The sequence below is a fragment of the Pseudorca crassidens genome, chromosome 21 (genome assembly GCF_039906515.1).
Source record: "Pseudorca crassidens isolate mPseCra1 chromosome 21, mPseCra1.hap1, whole genome shotgun sequence".
NCBI classification, from domain to species: Eukaryota; Metazoa; Chordata; class Mammalia; order Artiodactyla; family Delphinidae; genus Pseudorca; species Pseudorca crassidens.
This window is the reverse complement of record NC_090316.1, coordinates 3,693,047-3,711,309: the sequence shown is the minus strand read 5'-3', so window position 1 is coordinate 3,711,309 and position 18,263 is coordinate 3,693,047. Positions and strand designations below refer to the sequence as shown.

The 18,263-nt window shown below is 40.8% G+C and overlaps 1 protein-coding gene across 16 annotated transcripts in view; it reads left to right on the top strand.

The window, feature by feature from the left end:
- Window positions 1-18,263, top strand: part of PSD3 (pleckstrin and Sec7 domain containing 3) — a 573,112-nt gene that overhangs the window by 132,132 nt on the left and 422,717 nt on the right. For 15 of the 16 annotated variants that reach the window (XM_067721837.1, XM_067721838.1, XM_067721840.1 and 12 more), the window contains one exon: window positions 1,426-1,534. The exons of the other annotated variant lie outside the window; for it this stretch is intronic. In XM_067721837.1, the coding sequence (XP_067577938.1) occupies window positions 1,426-1,534 (109 nt within the window). The remainder of the gene's footprint in view (window positions 1-1,425; window positions 1,535-18,263) is intronic. 16 annotated transcript variants of the gene reach the window in all.

Below are 18,263 nucleotides of genomic sequence, written 5' to 3'. Positions count from 1 at the left end.
GCCATTGTGTGTGACCCTCCCTCTGTTCAGCTGCATGTTTCTGCCCTTCCTCAGCTCCCATCCTTCTCATCTCTGTGGGAGAGAGCCTTTCTTAACCACCCCTACCTAAATTAGGGCACCAAATTCCTCCTTTATCAGCCTGAGGCTCCCTAAACACATCAACAAGTGAATATTGCCTCTCCATCAGGGAAAAGGATAATTAACAGCCTGTGATTATGAAACATGCAACTCCAAGAGGAGTGGAATAATTTTACACATTGTGAACATTAAGTGATTGTAGAGCTATTTTAAGAAATTGCAATCCTGAAATTGTTCAAGAAGGTCTTTGATATTGTTATTCAAGAACAAAGAGAGGCCGGCCCACTGAACCTGTCTGCAGAGGGTAATGGAGGTACTCATAACCCAGCCATGCGCCTCCTCACTGCTGTCAATCATTTCTGCTCCAAAGGGTAAAGCAGATGTCATAAAATTTCCCTCCTTGAAGTAGCTGCCTGGTTGCTGATAGAACCCTTCATGCTCCTCTCTCCTAAAGTGAATGGTCAGTTGCTGCTCAGACATGAGAAAGATGCCTCATGATTAGACGATAGAAACCAGTGTGGTAATATCTGGATCCTGGTTTTAATTTTTGAGTTCGGAGTGAAGAGGCAGAGAGGCAGCATAATGACTCCCTGATTGGACTCGGTCAAATTTCTTTGTGTTTTGAAATTTCTGCCTTGTTACTTATTTTTAATTAATCCTAGGCCAGAGAAAGGAGGCACTCCTGATTTTTGGCAGTTGCCTAAAGCAGCCAGGAAAAGGGTGATAGGAGTTGAGAATCATGTTGTGAACCACTTCAGTGACCTTTGTAGTTTTTCTTTCAAATAAGTGTCCCAAAGGACACTGGGACAGATGCTTGAATTTAGGATAATAAGTATAAACGCCTGGTACTCCTGTTTGGCTAAATGGTGTTCCTGATTAAATAAAAATGTGGTCTCTTTTGGGGAAAGACTACCTTTTGTTTACATACTTTAGCAGAACCCATGCACAGAAGTATTCCTGGTATGGACTGTGGGTAATGATAATCATTTGGAAAATGATGTGTCTAAAAATAAAATACAGTTTTCTTATTGCAAAAAAGTAACATATACTTAAGTTTTAGAAATTCTACCATAATTCTGCCCTCCAATCAAGCCAACCTTTTCATATTTTTCTTGTTCCCCTATAGATGTTTGTATGTTTATCTTTCTATATAGTTGTAATCTTGCTGTGATCATCTTGTATTCTGATTTATGTTATGTTATGATTTTCATGTTTCATTTTTAATGGCTGTATAGCATTCTATCAAGTAGAAATGTCATAACCATTCTCTTGTTGGTTGATTTGCTTTATGATGTATTTTTTATGATATACTTTTAATGATGTCTTTGTTTTGCTCTAATTTTGCAGGCAGAGACATTTGTTTGGGTTAACAGTGCATCAGCACATTCCCAGAGTGTTGCCAAGGCCAAATATGAATTTTTATTTGGCAGATCTGAAGAGAAAACTCCAGATACTAGTAAGTGTATCCCTACCTTCCTCTTTCAGGTAACAGATAGGAAGTGCTATTGAAATTTCAAATCTCAGAAGCTGAGAATTCTTCAAATCAAGAAGTGACTTGAAATTACCTAAAACAGGCTACTAGAATCACATCCTGTATTTCTGAGTTCTACACCTTAGGAAGATGTAGAATTATTAGTGAATAATTAAAGCAACAGGTTTCACAGAGATAGGAAGGCAGCAGTGCGGATGGAGAAAAGGTACTCAATCAGCAGGAGATAAAGGCCATAGGAGTCCTGGGAGTCAGGCAGAGAAGGGTACTGAATGTGGTTAAGAGCTTTGGCTCTTTAGCTAGGCTTCTTGAGCGTCAGTTCTGGCTTTGTAACTTATGAGATGCATGACCTTGAGTAAGTTGTCCAAGCTATTTTTGCCTCAGTTTTCTCATCTGTAAAATGGGATTATAGTGATATATGTGTCAGAAATCTTTTGAGGATTAGGTAGATTGACATATGTAAGGATCTCAAAACCATACTTGGCATGTAATAAATGATATGGAAGTGTTTGCTGCCATTATTATTTATTATGATCATTATCATCATCATATTCCTGACCTTTGAAGCTGACATTTAGAAAAAATACAATCCTGACTCTCCTCAACTCCATCACTGTCTGACACTGATTTTCTGTTTTGGGTAGACAAGGAATCTGACCTAATGTATTGGTAGCTGTTGTTCAGTTGAAGAAGTCAAATGCTAACTATTCATTTTGATTTATGTGTTAGATGGGATTATATAATGGGCTCCCTAATACCTGGGGCTAGCAAGAATGCAGTGTATATCAATAATTCCTTTTACCTTAATAATGAATATTTATTAGATATTTCAGTAGTTGGGGACTCTTAATGAAGTATAAAACAGCTAAATTATTTAAAAAAAATCATTCTGCTTTTATTATGTAGCATAAATACCTAACATTCTAGGCTAGAGGTTTGGGGCACTTAATCATTTATTCACTTTGTCTCAGGGAGTACTGACTGTCATCACCCCAAGACTGTGTAAAACTCCTCCTTGGCATAGCCTTAACTTTGTGATTTTGTGCTAATTAAGCTGTTTTTAACTTCGATAAAACATGATTTTTACTTCACTATATAGAGATACTATCAAATGTCTACATAGTCCTTTGACTTATTGGTAGGTGAGTTTGGGTCTACCTTACTCATAGGTTTTGTAGTTTTCTGAGTGTACCTGAGGAGAATCAAAATGACATTTTAAACCTCCTGTTCCTTATTTGCCTTGGTAAAAATGGTTGGTGTTATTTATTTCTAGTGTGATGTTATTCTGCAGGTGTGTAAGTGTGCATGCATTTATTAAATCTATTTAATGAACACTTATTATGTGCTAGTCACCTGTGCTGGGCACTGTCATGGTACAAAGAAGCAGAAGACAGTCCTTACCACATGGGGGCTAATTCTTTGGTCAGAGAGAGGGAATGATCATTTTCAGCTGTGCTGGTGATGGCTTCATGGAGGAGGTGAAAGTTGCACTGTTCTTAAAGAATGACTAGTATTCTGATTAATTGAGTTTTGGGGAGGGCATTTCAGACTGAGGGAAGGGTATGACCAAGGGTGTGGTGGCAGAAAATACAAATTTTTTGGAGAACGTGGAGGAAACTGCCCAGGTTGGTTTGCAAAGCATATCTGAGAGAGATAGGTTTAGAAAGATAACCATTTAGAAAGGGGCAGAATCATGGAGGGTGAAGAGTGTGCATTTTAATTTAGGTATGCGGAGATGAAGTGCCAGGTACTGTTTTTTTTTTTTAATCTATTTTTTATTTTTATTTATTTTTTTGGGTATAGTTGCTTTACAATGTCGTGTTAGTTTCTACTGTAAAACGAAGTGAATCAGCTATATGTGTATATATATCCTCTCCCTCTTGGACCTCCCTCCACACCCCCTAATCCCACCCATCTAGGTCACCACAGAGCACTAAGTGGAGCTCCCTACGCCATACAGCAGGTTCCCACTAGCTATCTGTTTTACATATGCTAGTGTATACATGTCTCCCAATCTCCCAATTCATCCCACCCCCACTTACCTCCCCCCCTGCCCCCCCCCGCCCCCCGGCCTGTGTCCACACATTTGTTCGCTATGTCTGTGTCTCTATTCCTGCTCTGCAGATAGGTTCATCTGTACCATTTTTCTAGATTCCACATATATGTGTTAATATACAATAATTGTTTTTCTCTTTATGACTTACTTCACTCTGTATGACAGTCTCTGGGTCCATCCACGTCTGTGCAAATGACTCAGTTTCATTCCTTTTTATGACTGAGTAATATTCCATTGTACATATGTACCATATCTTCTTTATCCATTCCTCTGTTGATGGACATTTAGGTTGCTTCCATGTCCTGGCTATTGTAAATAGTGCTGCAATGAACATTGGGGTGCATGTGTCTTTTTGAATTATGGTTTTCTTAGGGTATATGCCCAGTAGTGGGATTGCTGGGTCATATGGTAATTCTATTTTTAGTTTTTTAAGGAACCTCCATACTGTTCTCCATAGTGGCTGTATCAATTTACATTCCCACCAACAGTGCAAGAGAGTTCCCTTTCTGCACACCCCCTCCAGCATTTATTCTTTGTAGATTTTTTTTTTTTTTTTTTTTTTTGCGGTATGCGGGCCTCTCACCGTTGTGGCCTCTCCCGTTGTGGAGCACAGGCTCCGGACGCGCAGGCTCAGTGGCCATGGCTCATGGGCCCAGCCACTCTGCGGCATGTGGGATCTTCCCAGACCGGGGCACGAACCCATGTCCCCTGCATCGGCAGGCGGACTCTCAACCACTGCGCCACCAGGGCAGCCCCTCTTTGTAGATTTTTTGATGATGGTCATTCTGACCAGTGTGAGGTGATACCTCATTGTAGTTTTGATCTGCATTTCTCTAATAAGTGCTAATAATAATTGCTAATAATTAACAATGTTGAGCATCTTTTCATGTGCCTCTTGGCCATCTGTATGTCTTCTTTGAGACATGTCTCTTTAGGTCTTCTGCCCGTTTTTTGATTGGGTTGTTTGTTTTTTTGATATTGAGCTGCATGAGCTGTTGGTATATTTTGGAGATTAATCCCTTGTCAGTTGCTTTGTTTGCAAATATTTTCTCCCATTCTGAGGGTTGTGTTTTCATCTCGTTTATGGTTTTCTTTGCTGTACAAAAGCTTTTAAGTTTAATTAGGTCCCATTTGTTTATTTTTGTTTTTATTTTCATTACTGTAGGAGGTGGGTCGAAAGAGATCCTGCTGTGATTTATGTCAAAGAGTGTTCTGCCTATGTTTTTCTTGAAGAGTTTTATAGTGTCTGGTCTTACATTTAGGTCTTTAATCCATTTTGAGTTTATTTTTGTGTATGGTGTTAGGAAGTGTTCTAATTTCATTCTTTTACATGTAGCTGTCCAGCTTTCCCAGCACCACTTATTGAAGAGGCTGTCTTTTCTCCATTGTATATTCTTGCCTCCTTTGACATAGATTAGTTAACCATATGTGCGTGGGTTTATCTCTGGGCTTTCTATCCTGTACCATTGATCTATATTTCTGTTTTTTGTGCCAGTACTGTCTTGATTACTGTAGCTTTGTAGTATAGTCTGAAGTCAGGGAGCCTGATTCCTCTAACTCTGTTTTTCTTTCTCAAGATTGCTTGGCTATTTGGAGTCTTTTGTGTTTCCACACAAATTGTAAAATTTTTTGTTCTAATTCTATGAAAAATGCCATTGGTAATTTGATAGGGATTGCATTGAATCTGTAGATTGCTTTGGGTAGTAGAGTCATTTTCACAATATTGATTCTTCCAATCCAAGAACATGGTATATCTCTCCATCTGTTTGTATCACCTTTAACTTCTTTCATCAGTGTCTTAGAGTTTTCTGCATACAGGTCTTTTGTCTCCCTAGGTAGGTTTATTCCTGGGTATTTTATTCTTTTTGTTGCCATGGTAAAGGGGATTGTTTCCTTACTGATTTTTTTGTTGTTAGCGTATAGGACTGCAAGAGATTTTTGTGCATTAATTTTGTATCCTTCAAGTTTACCAAATTGATTAGCTTTAGTAGTTTTCTGGTGGCATCTTTAGTATTTTTGCTGTATAGTATCATGTCATCTGCAAACTGAGAGTTTTACTTCTTCTTTTCCAATTTGTATTCCTTTTGTTTCTTTTTTCTTCTCTGCTGTGGCTAGGACTTCCAAAACTATGTTAAATAATAGTGGCAAGAGTGGACATCCTTGTCTTCTTCCTGATCTTAGAGGAAATGCTCTCAAGTTTTTCACCATTGAGAATGATGTTTGCTATGGGTTTGTCGTATATGGCCTTTATTACGTTGAAGTAGGTTCTCTCTGTGCCCACTTCCTGGAGAGTTTTTATCATAAATGGGTGTTGAATTTTGTCTAAAAGCTTTTTTCTGCATCTATTGAGATGATCATGTGGTTTTTTTCTTTAATTTGTTAATATGATGTATCACATCGATTGATTTGCTTATATAGAAGAATCCTTGTAATCCTTGCATTCCTAGGATAAATCCCATTCGATTGTGGTGTATGATCCTTTAATGTGTTGTTGGATTCTGTTTGCTAGTAATTTTTTGAGGATTTTGGCCTGTAATTTTTGTTTTTTGTGATATCTTTGTCTGGTTTTGGTAGCAGGGTGATGGTGGTCTCCTAGAATAAGTTTAGGAGTGTTCCTCCCTCTGCAAATTTTGGGAAGAATTTGAGAAGGATCGGTGTTACCGCTTCTCTAAATGTTTGATAGAATTCACCTGTGAAGCCACCTGGTCCTGGACTTTTGTTTCTTGGAAGATTTTAAATTACAGTTTCAATTTCATTACTTGTGATTGGTCTGTTTATATTTTCTACTTCTTCCTGGTTCAGTCTTAGAAGTTGTACCTGTCAAAGAATTTGTTCATTTCTTCCAGGTTGTCCATTTTATTGGCATATAGTTGTTTGTAATAGTCTCTTATGATCCTCTGTATTTCTGTGGTGTCATTTGTAGTTTCTCCCTTTTCATTTCTAATTTTATGGATTTGAGTCCTCCTTTTTTACTTGATGAGTCTGGATAAAGGTTTATCAGTTTTGTGTATCTTCTCAAAGAACCAGTTTAGTTTTGTTGATCTTTGGTGTTGTTTTCTTCATTTCTGTTTCATTTATTTCTGCTCTGATCTTTGTTTCTTTCCTTCTACTAATTTTGGGTTTTCTTTGTTCTTCTTTCTCTAGTTGCTTGAGGTGTTAGGTTAGTTGTTTATTTGAGATTCTTCTTGTTTCTTGAGGTGAGATTGAATTGCTATAAACTTCCCTCTTAGAACTGCTTTTGCGTCATCGTGTTGTCGTTGTCATTTGTTTCTGTGTATTGTTTTATTTCCTCTTTGATTTCTTCAGTGATCTCTTCATTAGTAGCATTTTTTTAGACTCCATGTGTTTGTATTTTTTACAGTTTTTCCCTGTTATTGATTTCTTTTTTAAAAGAATTTTTAATTAATTAATTTATTTATTTTGGTTGTACTGGGTCTTCATTGCTGCGTGTGGGCTTTCTCTTGATGCAGCAAGTTGGGGCCACTCTTTGTTGCGAGCTAGTCTGCACAGGTGTCTCATTGCAGTGCTTTCTCATTTTGGAGCAGAGATCTAGGCACATGGGCTTCAGTAGTTGTGGCATGTGGGCTCAGTAGTTGTGGCTCACTGGCTCTAGAGCGCAGGCTCATTAGCTGTGGCACACAGGCTTAATTACTCCGTGGCAAGTGGGATCTTCCTGGATTAGGGATCAAACCCATGACCCCTGCATTGGCAGGTGGATTCTTAACCACTGCGTCACCAGGGAAGTCCCTGTGATTGCTTTCTAATCTCATAGCTTTGTGTTCAGAAAAGATGCTTGATATGATTTCAGTTTTCTTAAATTTACTGAGGCTTGATTTGTGACCCAAGATGTGATCTATCCTGGAGAATATTCTGTAAGCACTTGAGGAGAAAGTGTACTCTGCTGCTTTTGGTTGGAATGTCCTATAAATACCAATTAAGTGTGTCTGGTCTGTTGTGTCATTTAAAGCTTGTGTTTCCTTGTTGAGTTTCTGTCTGGATGATCTGTTCATTGGTGTAAGTGGGGGGTTAAAAGTCCCCCACTATTATTGTGTTACTGTCAATTTCCCCTTTTAAGCCTTATGTATTGAGGCAGTCCTCTGTTGGGTGCATAAATATTTATAATTATTATGTCTTCTTCTTGGATTGATCCCTTGATCATTATGCAGTGTTGTTCCTTGTCTCTTGTATCAGTCTTTATTTTAAAGTATATTTTATCTGATATGAGTATTGGTACTCCAGCTTTCTCTTGATTTCCATTTGCATGGAATATCTTTTTCTGTCTTCTCAGTTTCAGTCTATGTATGTGTGTCTAGGTCTGAAGTGGGTCTCTTGTAGACAGCATATATACGGGTCTTGTTTTTGTATTCATTCAGCCAGTCTATATCTTTTGATTGGAGCATTTAAACCATTTACATTTAATGTAATTATTGATATCTATGTTACTATTACCATTTTCTTTATTGTTTTGGGTTTGTTTTTGTAGGTCTTTGTCTTTTCTTGTGTTTCCTGCCTAGAGAAGTTCCTTTAGCATTTGTTGTAAAGCTGGTTTGGTGGTGCTGAATTCTGTTAGCTTTTCCTTGTCTGTAAACCTTTGGATTTCTCTGTCAAATCTGAATGCGATCCTTGCTGGGTAGAGTAATCTTGGCTGTAGGTTCTTCTCTTTCATCACTTTAGGTATATCCTGCCAATGCCATCTAGTAGCCTGCAGAGTTTCTACTGAAAAATCAGCTGATGACCTTATGGGGATTCCTTTATATGTTATTTTTTTGTTTTTCCCTTGCAGCTTTTAATATTTTTTCTTTGAACTTAATTTTTGTTCGTTTGATTAATATGTGTCTCGCTGTGTTTCCCCTAGGGCTTATCATGTATGGGACTCTCTGTACTTCTTCGACTTGGGTGACTATTTCCCATGTTAGGGAAGTTTTTGACTATAATTTCATCAAATATTTTTTCAGACCCTTTCTCTTTCTCTTCTTCTTCTGGGACCCCTGTAATTCAAATGTTGGTGTGTTTACTGTTGTCCCAGATGTCTGTGAGAATGTCCTCATTTCTTTTCATTCTTTTTTCTTTATTCTGCTCCTCGGCAGTTATTTCCATCATTCTTTCTTCCAGCTCACTTATTTGTTCTTCTCCCTCAGTTATTCTGCTATTGATTCCATCTAGTATATTTTTCATTTTAGTTATTGTGTTGTTCATCACTGTTTGTTCTTTAGTTCTTCTAGGTCCTTGTTAAACATTTCTTGTATTTTCTTGATCTGTGCCTCCATTCTGTTTCTGAGATTTTGGATCATCTTTACTATCATTACTGTGAATTCTTTTTCAGGTAGGTTGCCTATTTCCTCTTCATTTTTTTGGTCTTGTAGGTTTTTACCTTGCTTCTTTGGCTGTAACGTATTTTTTTGTCATCTTATTTTTCTTTTGATTGGTGGGGCTGTCTTCCTGTCTTGCTGGTTGTTTGGCTTGAGGTGTCCAGTACTGGAGTTTGCCAGCAGTTGTGTGGAGCTGGGTCTTGGTGCCGAGATGAGGACCTCTGGGAGACCTCACACTGATTAATATTCCCTGGGACCTGAAGTTCTGTTAGTCCACTGGCTTAGACTTGGTGCTCCCACCACAGGAGCTCAGGCCAGTGGCCTGAGAACCAAGACCCTGTAAGCTATACAGTGCAGCAAAAAAAAAAAAAAAAAAAGCAACAAACAGAAAAGAGCAGAACAATAACAAAGAATAAAAAATAGAATTAGAAAAGTTAAAAATATATTAGAAAAAATAATAAAAATGAAACAACAAAACAGAACCACAACAGCAAAAGCAAAAAAGAAAAAAGAAAATAAAGAAAAAAAAAAGATAAAAAAAGTAAAAAGATAAAATATTCCCTGGTGCCTTCTCTATCAGTGTCCTTCTCCTGATTGTGAACTACAGCCAACCCCCACCTCCCCAGTGGGCCCTCCAAGACCTCTACGTAGGTCTCTGGACTCACTATGTCAGCCCTACGTCTGTGTGTGTTCCTTTCACCAGCGTCTGTTCCTGGAGCTGGCCTGGAGCACATGTGCCCATGCAGGCCAGCTGGGGCACAGGTGTTCACAGGCACACCCACAGGGGCTGGAGGAGGCCTTGGAGGGGGGCGGCGTTTGGCCCACCTGGACCCACGTGGCCAGAGGAGGCTTTGTCAGGGGCGGGCCTAAGACCTGGGACCTGCGCAGTCGGAAGAGGCTTTGGCCAGGGCCACTCAGATCCGGAACTCATGCGGCCAGGTCCGGAACTCATGCGGCCGGAAGAGGCCTTGTGTTGGGGGCTCAGGCCCAGGACTCGTGCAGCTGGAAGAGGCCTTGGTGGGGAGGAGGAATTCAGGCCCAGGAACTGTGCCACCAGGAGAGGCCTTGGTAGGGGCAGGAGTTCAGGCCCGGGACCTCAGCAGGCTCATGGGGGCCCGAGGGGCTGGGGGAGATGCTGGCCGCATTACCCTCCAGTCCCCTGATTCCGTGAAGGTCCCTCTCCTTCCCTGCTGATCCTCTTACTGTGAGTGGGTGCCTCTGAGCGTGAGAACCTCTCCCTTCCCCCAGCCCCCCCACAGGGGTGCCAGTCCCATCCCACCTCCACTTTTCTTCCCCCCACTCCTTCCTTCCCATGTCCAACCTGATCGAGTGGGGATTTCTCCCATCCTTTTAGGGGTCCAAGGTCCCCCACCAGCGCCTAGTTGGTGCCCTTTTGGAGATGCGAACTCTGTGTCTTCCTACTCTGCCATCTTGACTCCACCTTTCTTGTTGTTTTTCTAACACTCCAGCCTGGGGTAACTGTATTTCTCCAGGTACCATTTTAGAGAGATAAATCAAGGTGGGTTGATCTGGAAATTGGAAGGGGCAGCAGAAGTTGTTGCTTATCGTAGGAGGGGTGTAAGATGCAAGTTTATATTGACTTTTGGAAAGTACTTTTTTTTTCTAACCTTCACAAAGAAATGATGGCACATTTTTATCATTTCAAAAATACTCTTGAAGTTTCATTATATTGACCATTCATCTATTGTCAAAACACTGCCCAAACTCAGAAGACCATAGGGAAAGGTAGTAGAGAGAATAGGACAGTGTTTTTATTTGAATTTGATTGATAGGCATACCTCTTCCCACTTGTTTTTGTTTTTCCAAGTGGATTAAATAAGTGACTGAAACTGACTAAGTGCTCCAGAAACAGCCTGCTGGAGAAATGGAAATGCTGACATTGCGTTTTGAATGCATCCCCAGTAATATTCAGGTGGTAGCCTCGTAGTAATGCAGCCAAATCAGTGAAGGTCAGTTGACTCATGACTCCAGTTAGGCCCAAGGAAAGTGTCGCTGCTCTAGGGACAGGAGGCTTAGGCTTTGCCACTCAGTGGGGACTTAACATGGGCTGTGGGTGGGAGTTTCTAGGGAAGACAATACAAGATAATTTGCAAAGTGTTGCTTATTGCAGGGGTTTTGAATCTGTGACAGAGTTTGGAGGTGTTGGATGGGGTATGGGAGAACATGAGAACAGAGGAAAGAGTCCCCTGACTGGGAATTAAGGTCTGGATTCTGTGATCTGTTCATCAGTGTAGTGAAAGAGGTGACCTTGCTTCTCTCTATTCCCTGCTGCTTTATGGGAGCTGTCGCAGCTTTCAGGAGCTCTTCAAGGGCAAGTCCGTAGTTGGTAATTGCTGAGAAGCTTTGAGCTAGTGTGGCATCAGTTGTGCTGTGACTTAATGAGGAACAGGGAGGCGAGTCACCAGAGGTTCCCCTCTTCCATTCTGATCAGCTCTTGGAATATTTGTGGAGCTACATTGAACTACAAAGAGGTAAAAAAGAGGTGCCACAGGAACCCACCTGGGGCCACCTGTGAAGCAACACCTCCCAGACTTACCCCTTGCCCCTTGTTTTCTCTCCTGGCTGTTGCACTGAGGCTGCTGGCTTCTCTCAGCTAGGCAGATGGAGTCCGCTTTAACAGGAGGAGGCTTCATTTTGGGGAAGTACATTCTTTGAAGTGTTCCTAAGGCAGTATCAGATGGCTGAGGTTGGTATGTCTTTTGGGGCGAAATCCAGAGGGAAGAAATGCTTGAGAAAGTCTTTGAAGAAGAGTGAGACTGTTCCTTGGCTTGTGGGGAGGACACGTGACTTGTGGAAGCGTGTGAGGGAGCAAAGTGCCCGTGGTATCCTGAGAAAGGGAACAGACTTCTCGTACTAGCTCTTGGAAATTTACAGACTCTCACTCCTACCTTCTCTACTGATTTTTAAACTTTGAGATAAGTAGGTAGGAAATAAGCTTCAACAGTATTGAAGAAATTGTCCAAGGGCATGTAGTTTAGATGCGTTCAAGTCAGGTGGAGGCCAGGGAAGAGTTGGGGGGTTGGTGGTTGATGAACTGGTTTTCCAGAGCTCTGATGGGCAGAGTCACTCGTGTGGAATTGAAGCCCCAGCCTGCCCAGATGGGGTAGACGTCCAAGTGTATCATCTCTTGACATCTGGAAATTGACACAAACGTGCTGGGCTGGTGAAACCCCACGAGTTACTGCTGAAGTACATGCAAAACCGCCCAGAGGGGCTCTTTCACAGCCCAGGACATAGAAGACCCTCATATTAATGAATAGATCAGTGACCCTAAAATGGACAAGCTCACAATAAAGTGGTATAAACTGCAAAAAGGAAGGAGCTTCCATGGGAGGGAAGGTCAGCATACACAGCAAGCAGGGAAATCAAGACCCACAGAACCAGAGATAGTAGAATATTCTGAAACTATAATAGGTTTGTTTAAAAGATAAAAGAGGGAACCATTATGATAAAAGAGGAAAGTATGAAGTAGAGAACATACATATATGAACAAAAAAATAACTTACAGAAAATGAAAAATATAAATAGTGAAATTTATTTATTTATTAAATTTTATTTATTTTTTTTTTTTGCGGTACGCGGGCCTCTCACTGTTGTGGCCTCTCCCGTTGCGGAGCACAGGCTCCGGACGCGCAGGCTCAGCGGGCATGGCTCACGGGCCCAGCCACTCCGCAGCATGTGGGATCTTCCCGGACCGGGGCACGAACCTGTGTCCCCTGCATTGGCACGCGGACTCTCAACCACTGCGCCACCAGGGAAGCCCCATAAATAGTGAAACTTAGGAAAGCACAATGGTTGAGTTAATTTTACTTTTGGTGGGGGTTGATGAACTTTTTTCTGATCCCTGCTTTTTTTTTTTTTTTTGTGCTTTTCAAATGTTATCTGCAGAAAAGTGAAAAGAAGGAAAAAAACGAGCATTTGTAATTCCAAGCAATGTGTTCTCATCTTGGCAAAGCTTACTTCCGATTTTTTTCTGTTTGTCTGTTCCATCTCCCAAAGGCACACACATTTCTTCGTTATTTAGTAAACATACAGGCGGTTACTCTTTGTCAAGCATTGTTCTAGGTCTCGGGGTGGAGTGTTGAACAGAACTAAAATCCTGGTTTGACAAATTGCTTCACAAAGATTGTTCCAATTCCGAGTCTCCTCTGTGGTACAGGTGTCACCTCCTCTTCCTTATATTACTGTCTGAGACAAAGCACTGCACCACATTTAATAGGGGAAAATGCACTGGTTAGGTTTTATTCCCCCAGATATAGGTATTTATCTTTTATTTTAAATATGAATTTAAAGTTTTTACTATCAAAATAATATGAGTGTATAATCTGAGAAATATAACTGTTACTAAAGTATGCACGGCCCATGTGCAAGTCCCCCGCCTCGCTTTCTTCCCCTAGTGGCAGTGACTTTTGACTGTTGCTGTTTTCTTCTACTCTTTTTCCTTCTACTTTTGCTTTTGTTTTTTAAGCTTTAATCGTAGTTGCCTTATAGATAATATGCTTGCACCTGTATTTCTTACTTATTCAGAAAAAGTATAATAAAAATGAGGAGTTTGGCTCACTTTCATCCCCCCCCCGCCCCAGCACCACAGGTTGTATTCTTACTTTTAGGTTTTTACTTGGTTACATTATGGTTGTTAAATCTCAGGACACTCTTGTGTAAAATGAGAATGCAGCACCCCTGCAGCCTGCCTAGCTTTCCTTCCCCCAACTCAGCCTCCTTGCGTCTCACCTTTACTTTTACAAGGCTGTAGGCATTTATATACTGTTCTGTAACTACAGGATAGCAAAATCTTTTATGCTTTTACTACAGGTTGATTCTGAAAATTAAAAACCTGGCACCAGCATTTACAGAGTGCAGAATCCAGGTGGTGTAGTTGGAACCGAAGTGAGAGAAGCGAGTCCTATATCCGTGACCTCCGCTGCTCAAGGGGTGATACAGTCAAGGAGAGCAGAGAGGAGACAGAGTGAGGTTAACTGTATTATTTGTAACAGGCAGGTTGTTTTCATCTTGAAGGCTTTCTTAGAGTCTTCTGACAACCTGTTCTCAGTTGTGCCATAAGTTTTCTAGGCCTCTGTACAGCTGTTCCCCTTTGACTTTGACAGAATTCTTCATTGCATTCTTGATTAGATGCACTGTATCTTGGATTACATGCCTCATTCTTGGAATCTGTTTTTTTTGATAGAGTATATCTATCCTTTAGTAATACTTCCTGAGAGGTTCTGGGGTTGGTAACATTCCTAAAGCTTTGTATGTCTGGAAATGACCATTTTGTTTTTATGCTTCATTGCTCACTCCCCTGGAACTGAGTCTAGATCCAGCTCAGTTCCCCTCAGAATTCTGAAGGCGACCCCGCTTTCCTTGGCATCCACTGATCCTGATGTGACTCTGAGGCTTGCTTCCTTGTGCGGGACCTGCTCTCTCTAGACACTTTTGAGGTCTCCTCACCTCAGCCCTCTGAACTGTCAGGAGGCACACATCGTTAATTGTTCTTTCTGTGCACTTGGTGAGCCCTTTAGGTCATACCTTAGCTCTGGAAATATATGTTCTATTTTTTTTTTTATTATTTCCCCTCCATTAAAAAAATGCTTTTTACTTCTAAAATTCCTGTTCATTTTTTTTCCTTTTTTTTTTTTAAAGCAGCTGTTGAAAGCTGAGGAGCAGGATTTGACTTTCTTGAGATCAATTTTGGAGCAGCACTGCAACAGTGCATCTCAATTAGAATAGAGAGCTTTTATCTCCAGAAACTTGCGGCACCAAATGTAATTGAGGTCAGACTTTTTAATGTACATATTAGCTATCAAGGCTTTGTTTAAGATTTTCTTCTTCATGTGTTTTTTATTGGAGAGCTAGTCTTTCCTTGACGTACAGAACTCTTTGAGTGCCGTGAGGGTGTTTTAGAGTAAATTTGGGTCCTCAAGATGGGTCCCTGAGCAGAATTTTTCATTTTCAGGTGTAAGAACTACTTTTTTTTTTTCCTTTTTAAATTGTTTTTTTATTTTTCCCCTTTCCTTTTATTGGCGCACCATGTGGCTTGCAGGGTCTCAGTTCCCTGACCAGGGATTGAACCCTGGCCACATCAGTGAAAGACCAGAATCCTAACCACTAGGCCACCAGGGAGCTCCCAGAACTACTTTAGAAAGTCTGCTTTTAGCAGAACCTCCCTTCACCATTCCTAAATCAACTATCCAGTCTTAAGTTTCCTTTTATTTTTAGGTAGGAGGTATCTTTTCCCTTTTATTTTGTAAAGGAGAGGTCATATACTGGCATCTGGCATGCATGTTTTATTTGACCTGGCCAGTGTTTTAATGAAAAATTGAGCTAACCTGAAAAAAACATTGGGGGATTTCATGTAAAAATCCAGACTTCAAGCGTCTGTGGGGAAATCTGGGGTGCACCACCGTGTGGGTGTTGCAGCTGGCCCTAGATAGAACTCAGGTGCTGCAGGCTCCTACTTTGCCTGCTTTCCTTTTGTGTTGCCTCCTGAAGCTTGTAGGCATTTGGGCTTAAGGTCTGTGCTTTAAAGTCATACTAGTGTATGGCTTGTTATTTTGACATGTTTTCCAGTAATGATTCTCATTATGTCCTGCTTTGCAACCCTGACTAGCATCCAAAGGTGGATATATCATGAAGTATGCCTGGGAACTTTCCAAGGCCTTCTGAGGCCTAGCAATTTTTTCTTCTTTCGCTTAAAGAGAGCATCCCAAATTTTGTAAATTTCAGGAGCCACAAAACTGGATCTGCCCCTGCCAGCATGAGAACCACCTGTAGACTTTTTAAAAGAAAAAAGATTCTTGGGCCTATGCAATCAGAATCTGTGGGCAAGGGATCCAAGCATCTCTCAGTTTTTAGGCGGCTCCCCAGTGGATGATTATGATGCACATACAGGCTTAAGAACTTCTGTATTTAAAAAGGTAGTCACCTGAGCTATTTGTAAACTATTTTAATATTAACAAGATTCATTGTGGGATCCTTTAATACATTTGAACTATAGTTTGATGTATTTTACTGACATTCGAAACTGAAGTGCTTAGGAACCACTCCCAACTGAAGATCAATCAGATAAGTTAAGAGGACATCTCTGAAATTAAAATTGTGATGTCAGTATGAAAACATGATTTGATTGTTAAGAAAATAGTGTGCATTATTAGTTTTTCAGGAATTTTTGAGGTTTCCTATATCTGTAATGTTTGTCCACTCATGTGGAGTTTCACTGGCAATTTCTGTTATCCTAGTAGTCACGTAAATATTTGCTTTGGAAAACATTATTGTATAGGTGAAATCAGGCAGAGATTCTGGAGTCATTATAATGAAGATACAGCAGACAAGGAGATATGATATTGCAGCCTGATACAAGTGCCTCTGCTCTTATTGCTTGGGTAGGTTGAATGCTTGTTTTAAAGCAGTGGTTTTGGAAATTTGTGGAGATGATTTTAATTGTTACAGTGACTGGGAGTGAGGCCTGGCTACTGGCCTTTAATGGGTAAGTGCCAGGGATGCAAGGCATCCTGTAGGGCATGGGATAGTACTGCACAAGGAAGAATTGTCCCAAGTGCTCATGACTTCGAGTGTCCTGTTAGACATTCTCGTAGGGGAAAAACATGTTTCTAACGATCTGGGCATAGGATATGTAACCAAAAGGTTTTTCATGTCATTTTAAATATCAGTGAATTTTCTAGAACTATAACTACCATGTGAATTGAGGGAAGATTCTACTTCTTTTTGTTTGGAAATTCACTAAAAATTGTTCACCATTTCAAAAGTCATTACCACAAGGTAATGACTGTGCTGTTGAGTTGTCAGTTCAACACACCTGCGGTCTGTGCTTGAGCCTAGCTTTCAGGGTGAGGCTGCATGTAGATACAACCTGAGCATGTACATCATGAGGAACATTTTAATTCTATTTCTCCTTTGTGTTACGTTTAGTAAACCACTGAAGGTGCACCTTTAGTAAGTCATTATACTGATTTTTTTTTGATATTGATTGTTTTGATTTTTATATTTAGCTTTGAATTTCACTTGAGGATAATAAAGGAGGCATTGCCAAATATTTGTTGTGAAAAGGTATTTTTGCTCTTAAAAAGTTGAGAATTGCTATTTTAAAGCAATCGCTCTTAACTAACAGTGCACATCACATTGACCTGTGGACGTTTTGAAAATGATCATTGTGAACCTCCCCTGGCAGTACTAATTTAATGGTTTCCTAGGAAATTCTAGGAACTCTACAAACCTTTTCCAGTTCATGGCATACTTAGAAAATGATATACTTCATATCGTACACTAGGGTGAATGAAAGCAGCTGCTTAAGGCTGCAGGTGACCACCTGGGGATCCTGGCAGCTCCCGCCCTGCCCTGCCAGCAGCGATGTATTGACGCTTTGGAAGCTTGGGATGCTTATTAAAAATTCAGATTTTTCTTTGCACAATGTATATGTATATCAAATCATCACCTCATACACTTTAAATTCTTAGAATTTTATTTGTCAGTTACACCTCAGTAAGGCTGAAAAAACAATTTGGCTTCTTGAACCTCACCCCAGTAATTCTGATTTTGGTGTGTGACCCAGAAATCTACTGTGATGAGCTCCCCAGGTAATTCACACCGGCAGTCTGCTTGTAGGGGTAGGTGCAGTAGCCATGTGTTGTCTGATGGACACAGAACAGGAGGGGCTAGGCTCCTTTCTGAGGACGTGTGAGGTGAATGTCAGAGATTTCTGAGAGAAAGTGGGGAAGTGAGACCCCTGCTGGAAACAGTGGAGCAAACACTGCTGAGAAGCCCAGGGAGAACTCCCCTTGCTCCTTTCACATGAGGGAGCTCTGAGGGAGCTGAGCACATCTACAGGTGAAGAACAGACCCACTCAAGGTACTCTTCAGATGTCAGGAAGAAAGGGGTAGATGCTAACATATTTTGAGAGATAAAACGTCTATTTTTAGAAAGGAGAATGGAGAAGATTGTAGAGACTGGTGAGTTTAAGGATGATCTTTAGCCAAATTTTAGAGGATTATTAGAAGTACGGGAGAGTAATAGTCCTCCCCAGGTGAGAGCTGGTGCTGGAGTGGAAAGGATGAGAGGTGGGAACGGGGGTGGGGGTAGGGCGCTGAGGTGATAGGCCTTCTGAGGGTGAGGGACTTGGGTGGATTGGTGGAACTGAAAGTCGTTGGGGGTGGCTGGAAACCCATGTGTTATTAACGTTATTAACATTCCCTAAATGGATGTTATTGGAACACAGTTAGGGAAATGCTGATGTACTAGCAACAGGCCTGGGCAAACAATCTAGAGGCCTGGGTTTTCATTTATGTCAGGTATCAG